Source organism: Cynocephalus volans, chromosome 10 (genome assembly GCF_027409185.1).
Source record: "Cynocephalus volans isolate mCynVol1 chromosome 10, mCynVol1.pri, whole genome shotgun sequence".
Lineage (NCBI taxonomy): Eukaryota > Metazoa > Chordata > Mammalia > Dermoptera > Cynocephalidae > Cynocephalus > Cynocephalus volans.
Window position 1 is genome coordinate 126,420,694 of NC_084469.1, and position 13,729 is coordinate 126,434,422.

General features: G+C 44.5%; 1 protein-coding gene across 5 annotated transcripts in view; it reads left to right on the forward strand.

The window, feature by feature from the left end:
* The first annotated feature begins 1,052 nt into the window (after window positions 1-1,052).
* Window positions 1,053-13,729, forward strand: part of PDPR (pyruvate dehydrogenase phosphatase regulatory subunit) — a 46,547-nt gene continuing 33,870 nt past the window's right edge. For 4 of the 5 annotated variants that reach the window (XM_063109366.1, XM_063109369.1, XM_063109371.1 and 1 more), the window contains exons 1-3: window positions 1,053-1,687; window positions 8,105-8,387; window positions 13,249-13,382. In XM_063109366.1, coding sequence (XP_062965436.1) covers window positions 8,167-8,387; window positions 13,249-13,382 — 355 coding nt within the window. In that variant the 5' untranslated portion in view covers window positions 1,053-1,687; window positions 8,105-8,166. The remainder of the gene's footprint in view (window positions 1,688-8,104; window positions 8,388-13,248; window positions 13,383-13,729) is intronic. The other variant, XM_063109368.1, reaches the window with a different exon arrangement.

The window sequence follows — 13,729 nt, forward strand, 5'->3', positions numbered from 1 at the left end:
GCCAGCAATAAAAGATTGGCTCCTGTGGCGAGATGGGCTTGAATCCAAAGAATGGAAACTAAAGAGTGTGGTCCAAGATGCGGTGGCTGCTGCACCATTATTAGATCGCTGTCCATTCAAAGAAATATTACTGGATGATGTGCCAGGCACTGTTCTAGGTGCAGAGAATATAGCTGTGCATAACACTGTTTCTGTTGTCAGAGGGCCGGGCTTGGTCCAGTGGGAATGGCAGTCAACACTTACATACTTGAGATACAGATGAATTCTATAAAGGAAAGAAAGCAGGGAGATGTGATAGGGAGGAAGGGGTGGGTGGGGGACTTCTCTGAGGTGAATGACTCCTCTTCCTCTGGCCACACTCCTGGAAGGTGCCAAAAATAAGATAGGGTCGGGATCTCAGGTCGCCGCTAGTCCTGCCTGCGAGGTCCGGCCAGGCCGATCCACTCTGCTAGAGCCTCGCCCAGGAAGTCTCAAAGCGACTTCCAAGAGACAGCACGACCGCCAGTCCGAGAAGCCTTTTCTTTCTTTCTTTTTTTTAAAGTTGACTGGTAAGGGGATCTTAACCCTTGACTTGGTGTTGTCAGGACCACGCCCACCCAGTGAGCTAACCGGCCATCCCTATATAGGGATCCGAACCCGTGGCCTTGGTGTTGTCAGCACCGCACTCTCCCGAGTGGGCCACGGGCCGGCCCTCGAGAAGCCTTTCTATGCCCAGGATTGGATGTGGCTCTGGGCTGCGTACCCACGTGGGGCAGGACCTGGCCACAGGCCTGGAAGGTAGAAAGAACCCCCGCGCTCCCTACACTCCAGCTGGGCCTGCCGCCCACCTCCAACGTCCCGGCCCCACTTGCTGAAATCGACGCCGCTCGGAGGCCAGAGTTCTAAAACGGCCCTGGAAATCGAGGCCCCGAGCTCGGGTCTATCTAGGTAGGGCTAAGCGTCCCCGTGAGCGGTGCCTCGCGAGACCCAAACAAGCTCACGTGGCAGGGGTGGGGCCTCTGCGGTGACGTCACGGCGTGCTTTTGCGCGGCGTACCCGTGCCGGGGGGCAGGGCCGTAAAGCGCGGAAGGTCGCGGTCTCTGGATATCCTCGAACTTTTTACTCCCTCTGCCCCACCCCCCTCCCGTCCTCTGATCCCCTGTCCCCCCGCTTTCCGGCCCGCGGCGACCCCCGGCAACCGTTTTGGTTGCCGCCTCGCTTCCGCGCGGGTGTTGCTGAGCGCGGAGCCCGTGGGGCCCGTGAGGTAAGAAGACAGCTGCGGGGCCGCTCAGCCCTCCCTGTCCGCGCGGGCCCTAGCGCCCCGGGACCTTCGACGTCCCCCACCCTACTTCCCGCCTTGGGCTAGCCCGGGGCGGTCCCAGCTGTCTCCCGGCTGCCGTCGGTTCCGCCTGGTCTTCTCTGGAAGGTGCGTCCGAGCGCCACTACTCTGTCCAGCAGAGATTGTCCGGGCCTCGGGGACCTGTGTCCGGCTGCCCCGGGGCCTGCGCATCCGCTCTTGCAGGCGTCTGCCGTTCAGCGCGGATGCCCAGGACGGCCAGGGTGACCTCGCTTCTGGCTCCCTTGCTCCCGCTTAGACACCCCTGCAGCGCAGAGCCCACTGCGGCTTGTCTAGCCTGGTCATCCGTCCCTGCGGGTCGACCTGTTTGCCCGCGTTGAAACGTGAGATCCACTTGCGCTTTACTCGCTGGTAAGATTGTTTTAGAGTCCGGCAGAAGAAGTTACGTGGGAGAGGCTAGGCCAGGACAGTGAGCTTTCTTCTTAATGTTTGATTTTGGGGGCTGATGTATATCGTATAATCAGGAATCTCCAAGCCTATTTCGCCCATGCATGTAAGCATGATGGACAGGGATGGGTGGTGGTGGTGGAGGAGGAGCCAGCCCCAACAGTACACTTTTCCAGTGGTAGGGATTTCTTAAACTTGCAGGATACCTGGTGCACTTGTTGAAAAATAGAGCACCCTGGACCAGCAGGATCAGAATCTCCAGAGGTGGATCCTGGAAATCGGTTGTTTTTAAACAAGTGTCAGGGCCGGCCTGTGGCTCATTTGGGAGAGTGTGGTGCTGATAACACCAAGGCCACGAGTTCGGATCCCTATATAGGGATGGCCGGTTAGCTCACTTGGGAGAGCGTGGTGCTGACAACACCAAATCAAGGGTTAAGATCCCCTTACTGGTCATCTTTTTTAAAAAATAAATAAATAAATAAACAAGTGTCCCACGTGGTTGTTCTGCTGAGGCAAGTGTGGGAAATGTGTTAATCCACCTGTACTCTCAACCCAGTCTTCCTTGTGACCAGCAGCCCACTTGTGCACAATGCTGTAACCATACAGAGGAACAGCTCAGGAAGTTAGGGCTATCACCTTGCTCTTGTTGGTGTAAGCAGATCTGAGCAGAACCAGCCCAAGTCTTAAGGTTATTCAGGAGAAGTTATTCTTAGCAGAGAATATTATAGTCATTTTCTAGAACTTTAAATATATATATATATGTATATATATAATTTGTTTTAAACCAGGTTATGTGTTTTGTTTTTTTTGTCTTTGACATCTTTAGTTTCTCTTCTACTGGCTTTACCTCCTTTGCTGTCAAGTTTTGCTTTGGTTTTGCTGCCAAACCTAGAAATAGACTCTGGTGCCTTCTTTTCCTTTGTTGTTTACCTTAAACCCTTCTTTTCTTCTGCCCTCACCACTTCACTTTTTTGAAGGTCATGATGAGCACAAGGTCAAAATTCCTTTTCTGGTTCTTAATCATTCTGGGCTTTTAACATTGCTTATTGCATCTTGAAACTCATCTGTTATGTTTCTTCTGTCACCTTTGCAATTCCCTGTTCCAGCTGGGGGATGTACCTTAAGGTTCTGTCCTCACAGCTGCCCTGTCTTTACTCATTTGGTTTTATTTGGAAGTTAGCATGGAGTAGTGATTAAATAGCAGGCTCTAGTGCCATGCTCGTGGGGTTCGAATCCTGGTTCTGCCACTCACTGATACTATAGGTCCTTGGGTGAGTCACTTCATTTATCTGTGCCTCAGTTTCCTCAAGTGTAGAATAGAAATGATATCTACCTCACAGGAATTAAATTATACATAGGCAGTGTGGGTTATGTTGTAATTACCTATAAAAGTATGAGCTTTTATTAAACAAAATTCTTTCAGGTGTTTAGATATCCCCTCAAATCTGGAGGCCTAGCCCTGAGATCTCCAAGTCATCACTGATTTTTTTTCTCCATCTCCTTTGTTCTCTCTTCTCATTCAGTCATCGCCGTATATTTTCTAGGTGCCTGTGCTGAATGCTAAGAAAACGGTAAACAAGTTATAATTGGTCACTGCCCTCAGAGAGTTCCACTATTATAGGTAAATAACAACTAACACTTACTGAGTGCTTCTTAGGTACCAGTAGCTGTGTTCTTCCTGCATTGTCTGATTTAGTCTGCAGCAACCATGTGAGTCCATGTTATGGATGAGGAGACTGAAGCACAGAGAGATTGAGTAACTTGCTCAAAGTCATACAGCTAATGAGAGGTGAGGGAGATTTTCAAACCCAGATCTGTCTACCTCCAAAGTCTGGATTTTCAACTGGAATGCTGTGTTGCTTCTCTGATTGGCAAACAGACCGTTATGCAACGTGGTAAGTTCTGTGCTGGGAAAAATGCAGGGTGTTATCAGAGAATGGAGAAGAGTCACCTAACCACGTGGTGGTGGTGGTAGTGGTAGGGGCTGTCAGATAAGATGCAAAATAGGCTGCAGCTGGAGGAGACTATCTGTATTTGGGGAGGGGCAGCAGAAACTGCCAGTTAAAGGGAACAGGATGTTCAGATCCTGGAGATGAAAGAGAAGGTTCATGCCTGACATGTTTGAGGAATGATAAGTGGTTGCTTTGGCTTGATTAGAGTGTGAGGGGAGAGAAAAGAAATAACAGAGATAAGAAACTAGGAATTTTGACCTTTTCCTGAGGGCATCAGAAAGTCACTAAAGAGATTTAAGCAGAGGCGTGAAATTAGATTTTCATTTTAGAAGACTCCTGTGGGAAGATTAGGAGGCGGGGGCAATGGTGTGTGGTTAGAGGCTGGAAGCCCTGTCAGGAAGCTTCCGCAGGAATCTGAGTGAGACATGATGGCAGCCTGCACTCAGGTCCTGGCTGTGGAGAGGGAGAGAAGTGGATCAATCTAAAGGAGATTGAGAGTGTATACATGTTAGGCCTTGATGACTGGCTGGGCAGGGGAGATGAGAGAAAGGGAGGAACCCAAGATAACACACCCAAGATTCCAGTATGTGGCGTCATTGGTGGATTATAGGAGGTGGAGCAGGTTTGGAGATTGAGGGAGAGGGGTTTACCTTTGGATGTGCTCAGTTTTATCTGTGGAATCCAGGTAGAGATGACCATTCAGCTGCTAGCTACGCAGATCTGAAGCTAGGTTTGCGGTGGGCTAGGCCATTGGTCATGGTAGAGAATGAAATCACTCTGGAAGTGTATGGAACAGGAAGAGAAGTGGGTTCACAGAGCCCTGAGGGCCAGCAAAACATCAGGGAGGGGCAGAGGAGAGAAGCCAGCAACAACGTGACCAGGGAAGTAGGTGTCAAAAAAAACAACTGTGTGAGTAGGAAGGAGTGATCCACGGTGTTGATTGCTGCAGAGACGTCGGGTGTGGTGGTGCCAGGAAAGTGTCCTTGGAAACTAGCAGCATGAGCGTTCTCAGAAAGAGCAGTGTCAGTGGCATGGGGGGCAGAAGCCTGCCTGCTTTGGGTTCAGAAGAGTAGGATGGGGGACAAGTGAAAAACAAAATATAAGCAGTATCTTCCATATATTAATTCATTGTCAAGTGAGAGAGACAGGTTGCGAGAATAAATTTTTGCTTAAAAACCTGCCAGCAGACTGTACAGTATAAGAAGATAGGAACTGGGCTGGCCTGTTAGCTCAGCTGGCTAGAATGTGGTGTTGGGCCTGGCCAGTTAGCTCACTTGGGAGAGCATAGTGCTGGTGATACCAAGGCCATGGGTTTGGATCCCTGTACCAGCCAACTGAAAAAAAAAAAAAAAAAGAACATGGTGTTGATAACACCAAGGTTCAGGGTTCCATGCTTGTTACCAGCCAACTGCCCAAACAAAAAAGAAACAAGAAGGACTGAAGACAAGGGTGGTGGCAGACAAGTGGCCATCAGGGCAGCCCACTGCTGCAAAAAATAAAATTCTGGAAACATACTGTTAACACTGCTATTGGTTATCTTGGATGTTGGGAAATCCTAATTTCTTGCTGCATTTGAGTTTTTGCAAAGACCATAGTTTTTATACTTTAGCATTTTTTTTTTCTTTTGTGGCAGCTGGCTGGTACAGGGATCCAAACTTTTAGAATTTTTAAGATTAAAGGTTGCTAATTGAAGAAAGTTGTTGAGTTTTTGTTTCATTTCTTAAGTCATTCAGGATGGGCTTTGAGCATATTAACGTGGAGAGGAAAAGGAGCCAAAAGGGAGGGAAACATTGCAGGGACAGGAAAGACAGCACCATTGATGGGGCCAGGGTCAAGAGAGGGGAGGAGGAAGTGGGATCCAGGGCTCCAGGGCTCCTGTGGAGAGATGAACTTTCAGCCAGATGAAAGGAGGAGGAGATGGTAGCATGTCCGAGTGGGTTTACTAGGGGGTGCTTCAGGGCTGGGATGAAACAGGTTATGTCCTTGGAATGAGGGAGGTGGGGTCGAAGGTCGAGAGAGGAGCAGTTTCGTGGGCTCAGAACCTGAATGTAGACAGAGATCTGCCTGTTGTGTGAGGCATAGTGGCCTGGAGCTAGGGAGGGGGACTGCTAGCTGCAGCCACAAAGGAATGGGTCGTTTTCAAGCATAACCAAGTGGAAATGGTTTGGAAACCAGGAGGATGGCGAAGTCAGTGGAACGGTGCTGGCCCTGTGGTGGTGGCAGTTCCCTCAAGAGAAAGAGCACATTTCTATGGGACAGAAGATGCAGAGAACGTTAGTGAGGGGGTGGGTGTTTCACTTTGGGAAGGATGTTTGAGAGGATACAGTGGCGAAGTTTGAAGGGGAGGAGAGCAGAGAAAGAGATTGGGTCAGGGGAGAGAAATTGGCCATGTGGAGATGAGATTCCAGAAAGACTGGCCATATGGGGAAGCTTATGTCTTGAGACAGAGCTTAGCAGGCATCAGGGACATGAGGCAAGGTGGCAACCACAAAGTGGCCAAGACAGGTGGTGTTCGGTTAGATAGGATTTCTCTTGGGACACAGTCTGTGCCTGCACTGGTCGCGATTCTGAGAGTCCTCTCTCACGGATGGGTGTAGCTAGCTCGGCCTTAGACAATTTGGGCTGGTTGTGGAGCCGTCTGTGGGTCCCGAGGTTGGCAGTAGAGACACTAGTGGGTTTACTAGCAACGGCTGCCCTGATGCCACTTGTCTGCCACCACTCTTGCCTTAATCCTCATTTTCCTGTATTTTAATAACTGAACAGTCTGCCAGTAGGTCTTTCTTCAGATTCTTGAAACTTGAACTGTCCTCTGTTTTGCTGTGAGATTAATTTTATTGAAGCCCTGCCTTTGGCACATTCAGCCTGTAGTAATTCATTATTATGTATTGGAGCAAGTCAGACCGAGTACAGGCATACCTCGCTTTTTTTTTTTTTTTTCCTTCCCTTAAAGAAAAGATGACGGGTGAGGGGATCTTAACCCTTGACTTGGTGTTGTCAGCACCACGCTCACCCAGTAAGCTAACCGGCCATCCCTATATGGGATTCGAACCCGTGGTCTTGGTGTTATCAGCACCACACTCTCCCGGGTGAGCCACTGGCCGGCCCATACCTCGCTTTTTTGCACTTCGCTTTATTGTCCTTCGCAGGCATTGCATTAATTAAATTTGAAGGTTTGTGGCAGCCCTGCATCGAGCAGGTCTGTTGGTGCCATTTTTTCAACGGCATGTGCTCACATCTTTTCTCTGTGTCACATTTTGGTAATTCTAAGAATGTAACACTTGACCGTACACACACACACACACACACACACACACACACACACACACACACTCTCTCTCTCTCTCTCTCTCTCTCTCTCTCTCTCTCTCTCTCGCTAAGAATGTAACACTTGACCGTACACACACACACACACACACACACACACACACACACACACACACACACACACACACACACACACACACCCTTGCTCACTCTCCTTTCCCATCTCTCTCCTTATTTATAACTCCCTCTTTATTCTTAGTCTTTCATGGCATAGTAAGTGCCAACAGTTGCTTAACTAAAAAACTTAGCTATCATTTTTATTTCTCCCTTTTCCAATGTTAATATTCAGTTTGTGGCAAGTTAAGTTCTGTTATTTTTACTTCCAAAGCAATTCAAACATTTTTCTGACTTCAGTGCCACCATCCTTGTCAAAGCCACCGAGATACCTTCCTTACACTACTGCAATAGCTTCTTAACTCATGTCTCTGCTTTTCCTTGTCATTCTACCATCCACTGTCCACTATGAAGCCAGACTGACCTTTGAAAAACATACCAGATCATTTTATTCCCCTGCTTTAGTGATTTTTCTTTGCACTTAGAATAAAATCACAAGTACTTGTTTTGGCACTAGGGGCTGTGTAGAATTTGTTTCTCCCTGCCTCTTCAGTTTTGCCTTAGCTTGTCTTCCCCTCACTCACCATACCACGGACACGCCAGCCTCCTTTTTGTTCTTGGACTCATTGAGGTCTGTCTTACCTCAAGGCCTTTGCACATGCTCGTCCCTCTGTCTGAACACTCATATATCTGGTTCCCTCTCATCTGTCATGTCTCTTTTCAACTGTCACCTCCTTGGCAGTCTTTCCTGACCATCCTATTTTAAATATCCCCTACTTACTCTATCACATTAGCTTTATTTATTTGTTTTATTTGCATTCTGGTTGCCCCTCCCCCCATTTGCACACACAAACTCTTGAATGGAAGTTTCATAAAGGCAGGGACCTCCTCATTATTGTTCACTGCTGTATCTATACCTAGCAGAGTGTCTGGAACTCGGTAGGTCCTCAGATATTTGTTGAATGATGGCTGTGCTTTATTAAATCCTTTTCTCATTAATCCTGTGCATTCAGTTAAATGGAATGAAATATGTTTGATGTTCTCTATCTAGTTTGAATTCTTGGGATCTCCTTAGCCGAGTGAGAGCATATCTCCCAGTTGGTGACAGATGTGATGTTCTCCCGGTTGCTATTGATTGTCCGAAGACAAAGAACCAGCCCAGGATGGCAGAACTGGTCCTCTGCAAGAAGTGCGTCAGCTGCCGAGGCGCATTCTGTCGCCCTGCCTACCCAGGCACAGGTGGTGATCTGTGGTGGTGGAATCATGGGCACATCCGTGGCCTATCACCTCTCCAAGATGGGGTGGAAGGATATTGTCCTTTTGGAGCAAGGCAGGTAAGGATCAAACTGGACTTGGCTTATGGCTGTGCTGCACTAATCATATAGGGTGCCCTCTTTCCCTCTTCTTTTGGTGATATATGTTATCCCACCAGTAGCTAATCTAAAGGTTGTTAAGTAGCATGAGAAGAATCAGGGTGAAATCCCTGTACTTTATTAAGCAATGCCTAATAATCTCATGTTTTCTGATTTTGAGAGAGGTGGCAGATTTCACCAAAGCAAGTGTCTTAAAGGACTTAATTTAGTTGAGGTTCACAACACATGTTACCTGGCTCTGTTGTGGTCATCCAATGTAAATGCCGTGGCTCAAGAGCTCCTCTATGAGCTGAAATGGAAAACTCTACTTTCTGCCTGTATTTCTGTTACTGTTTTTCATTTAATTAACTTATTTTAGAACAGGTTTAGATTTACAGAAAAACAGTGAAGATAGTACAGAGTTCCCGTATACATCACACCCACTTTCACCTATTATTAACATCTTACATCTCTTATGAATGTTTCAATTAATGAACCAATATGGATACATCAGTATTAACTAAAGTTCATACTTTATTCAGATTTTTTCACTTTTCCTCTAATATTCTCTTTCTGTTCCAGGACCCCTTCTAGGATTCTATATTACATTTAGTTGTCATGTCTCCATAGGCTCCTCTTGGCTGTGACAGTTTCTCAGACTTTCCTTGTTTTTGGTGACCTTGACAGTTTTGAGTTTTCTGTAACATTTTAGATTTTGACAGGAATTTGTGCTTGTAAAATAACATGGATTGCATTCAAGCAAAGTAAACAACTGCCTGTTTTAGCTTAATTTCTAGGCTCTTATTGTCCTTTCCCCAGAAGAATTATGCTTTTTTCATAGGCTTGCTTTGTTTGTTTCTCTGTTCTTGTCTTCTTTTAGATTAATCAAGTATTTTTAGTATCCTGTTTTATTTCCTCTATAGCCTTTTAAATTTAATCTCTTTGTATTATTTTTTAGTGGTTATAGAGATTACAGTATGAATTCTTAACTTATTATAGTCCGTCATGAATTAATTAATATTATACCACTACACAATAATGTTAGAGCCATACAACAGTATAATTCCATTTACTTCCCTTACCCTTTCATGCTATTGTATATTTTACTTCCGTGTATGTTATAAATCCCACAATATATTGATGTGTTTGCCTTAAACAGTAAGTAATCTTTTTTAATAATTTATTTTGAAATATTTTCAAATTCGCAGAAAAACTGCAAGAATAGGACAAAGAACTTCATATCCTCTTTACCCAGATCCCCTGTTGTCAACATTCTGATGCACCTGTTCCATCACCCCTCTCTATGATATGTGGGTGGACATATATACACATACAGCCATATTGCATATATACCCATTGTCATTAGTGCTTTTCTGATCATTTGAGAGTAAGCTGCAGACCTGATGCCTTATCACCTGTAAGCATTTCAGAGCATATAGTCTCAAAAAACAAAAGCACCCTCCTGCATCAACCCTGTACATCAGGATGCAACACAGATATAATACCATCATCAGATTCATAGACTTCAGTCAGATTTTGCCATCTACCCCAGTAATGGCTCTCTTTCCTTTCTGGTCCAGGATCTGTCCAGGAATATGAGTTGTGTTCACTTATCATGTATCTTCAGTTTCGAACAGTTCTTCAATCCTTCTCTGTCCCTCATCCCTCATCCCTCATGCCCTTGACCTTGGTATTACAAGGGTATGCTCTAACCAGCTGAGCTAAGTGGCCAGCCACTTGACTGTTTTAAAGAATACAGGCTTTTCACTCTGTGGAATTATCCTCAACCTGGGTTCAACTAATTTTTTCTTATGATCAGACTCAGGTCATACATTTTTTTTTAAAAAAGCAGGTGTATTGGGATGACATTTGCATACCATACCAGTTATCCTTGTCAAGTGGACAGTTCAGAGGCCTTCAGTCTATTCACAGAGTTACACATCCATTGCCACAACTGGGTCATACATTTTTGGCAGGCTCTCTGCAGTGTACCACATCATGGCTTGCCTGTCCTACCTCTGTTGGTGAAAACCCTAATCACCCAGTTATGTTGGTGTCCTCTAAGCATCTCTACCACAGAGTCCCCATTTTCCAGACCAGTGCTCTGTGAGGTGATGGGTTCTGAGATTATGCCGGTATCCTGTTTATGTCAGACCTCCACCTACCAGGCTTAGCATCCATTGACACCACCATAATGGTTGCTAAATGGTGATTTTTCTTTCCATTATCCTTCTGCAAATGGGACCAACATGTAAAGAGGGACTCTCTCAGGTAAACTGAGAGGCTTGATCCCTTACACCTGCTTTCTTAGTTTCCTTTTGAAGATAATATTAGCTTCAAGTTCTGGTGGGGAGAGGCTTATTTCTGTGTACTTTAGGGTCAGTAAGATAGGCATAGTCCTATGCAGTGGATATTGTAGAAGAGTGGAAAGTGGAGCTGGAATTAGAAGTAATGATTTAAGGGCCAGCTGTGGCTTACTTGGGAGAGTGTGGTGCTGATAACACCAAGGCCACGGGTTTGGATCCCTATATAGGGATGGTCAGTTGGCTCACTTGGGAGAGCGTGGTGCTTACAACACCAAATCAGGGGTTAAGATCCCCTTACCGGTGATCTTTAAAAAAAAAAAAAAAGTAATGATTTAAGTTGTTTTATATTACATTTGTTTAGCATCAGGAAACTACTTTGCCATCGCAAAGTGAACCTTATCAATTCACAATGGTTACCACCTTTTTTGATGGTCTTCTCTGTGCCCAGCCTTCAGTTTCCCATTCATTTGAGACATTTTAGATATCTGACTCAATGTGGGGTACTTTCTGTTCTTGATTCTAGTATGTCAGGAAAGCTGAATGCTGTTGTAATTAAGAAACCCATCAACATGGGGAGCTCAGTGGCAAAGAGCAACCTCATTCTTCTCTTGGAAATAACTCCTATTTGACCTTTTACTTTTTCTGCTTCCTTTTTCATAGTAACACTCTTCTCTTGCCTCTTGGGCCTAGAAAAAGAGAACCATCATTTGCAGGTGGATTGTCAGTTCTGGAGAAGTTTGCTGTAAGTTTGTGAGTTGAGAGCAGATTTTCTTATTTTCTTTCCTTTTTTTTTTTTTTTTTTTTGGCAGCTGGTCAGTATGGGGATCTGAACCCTTGACCTTGGTATTATCAGGACTGAAGTCTAACCAAGTGAGCCAATCAGCCAGCCCTGTAATATTTTCTTGATGTTAAAGTCTTTCTCCAGTTTTTTTGAAATCCTTTAAAATTTAATTATCAGATGTGTTCTATCCACAGAAAACTATAAACTCATTTCAATGTAAATATTTCTAAATGAGAGACCCTAGGGAGGTTCATTTTTTTGGTTTGTTTCTCCAAGATCATATAATACCTTAGAATTGATGTAAGGTAGACTGTTGAGCCTGATGTTTTGAAATAATTATGCTTCAACAATGGTTTGTGAAATGGTTTCGTGCTTTCCTTTATCAATCATTGTCTCTTGTACATCTCCTCTATTGTCCTTCTCATAGATCAGTGGTTTGGAACTCTGGCCATATATTAGAATCACCTGGGGAGCTTTTAACAAATATCAATGCCCAGACCTCTTCCCAGAACAAACTAGAATCTCTCGAGGTGAGACCAGGCATCAATATTTTTAGAAGCATCCCAGGGGACTCTAATGTACACCCAAGGGTAAGAGCCACTATCTGAGCTGCTCAAGGAGTACTGTCCTGGCAGAGATGTCACCAGAGCTATAGGTGCTGTCCACCAGGCAGAGTTAATGGAACTCCCACTCTGAATGGAGCTCCACACAGTGGCTGTGCATTAGTTACTAAGGTGATAGAAAGTTTATCTTTAGGGAGCTGACAATCTGATGTGGGAAATATAATTATCAGAATAAATTCAGTAAACTCAAGTGACAGGATTTCTGACACAGGTGGTAGTTTACTGAGTTCTAAATAATTTGGGGGAGAGGGAGCTGGCCAGTTAGTTCAGTTGGTTAGAACATGGTGTTAAAACACCAAGGTTAAGGGTTCAGATCCCCGTACCGACCAGCTGCCAAAAAAATAAGCAAATAAATAAATAAATTGGGGAAAATAACCTGCTTACAACTACCACCTGCTTTCTTGACATACAGGTTCTTTGTAAAGCTGGGTCTTTGGGCTTTAGCATTACTGGAGCTTTTATGTTCTGTTGCCTACCACAGATTGGAGAACATTTTTTTTAATTTAAATTTTATTTATTTTTGAATAGGTATTACATTCATATCATTCAGAATTGAAAATATATAAAAGACTGTACGGTGGTGGAGGCACTGGCTGGTTTGTTCACTTAATAGAGCATGGTGCTGATAACACCAGGGTCAGGGATTCAGAGCCCCATACCAGCCAGCTCCCCCCAAAAAAAGTGTACACAGAAAAGTTTCTCTCCCATTTCTGATCTCTAACTATAAGTTTTCCTCTATGGAGGCAAGTTAAGTTCCATATACATTCTCTACATATATAAGCAAATATGTACTGGTAGGTATATATATATGTGTGTGTATGGGTATTCATTTATTTTTTCCCTCTTTTTTACAAGTGGTAGCATACCTTAAATACTGTTCATTACCTTGCCTTTTTCATTATGATTGTTCCATATTGGTGTGTAAAGAGCTTTCTTCTTCTTTTTTTTTTTTTTATGGCTGTATAGTATTCCATTGTATAGATGAACTTCAGAATTGTAAATCAGTTGCATGTTGATGGACATTTAGATTGTTTCCATATTTAATATTACAAACAGTACTGTAATGAGGAACCTTGAACTTGTATTCACAGATATGTGAATTTACCTAGTAGCATTTTGTATCCATCTTGCAGGCTGGCTGCTGGCTCTACAAGGTTCTGTGCTGGCATCCTGAGCACTGCCAGGCACTTGACCATTGAACAGAAGATGGCAGACTATTCAAACAAACTCTACAGTCAGTTAGAGCAGGAAACAGGGATTCAAACAGGTAAGCAGGTAATCTGCTGTTTACTGGTCTGCCTGTTCCCTAGACGTTTTTACTCAGTACTGTATTTGGTCCTATACCAGGTTTGCCTGGTGATTTGATTATTAAGACTTGGGTTACAGTCCACGCTCTGCCACCAGCCAGAGTGTCACCTTGAGCAAGTCACTTAGCTTATTGAGCTGTCTTCAATTTCCCTGTCTATAAAATAAGGGTATTCGATCCATATCCTAGATTCTTTTCAGATCCTGTAATTCTTGTCATTATATGAAAGTTTTTCTGGACCATTTCCTATATATTTTACTCATTTATGTATAGTAAATGGCAATACTTGGCTCTAAATAAAGAGGAGA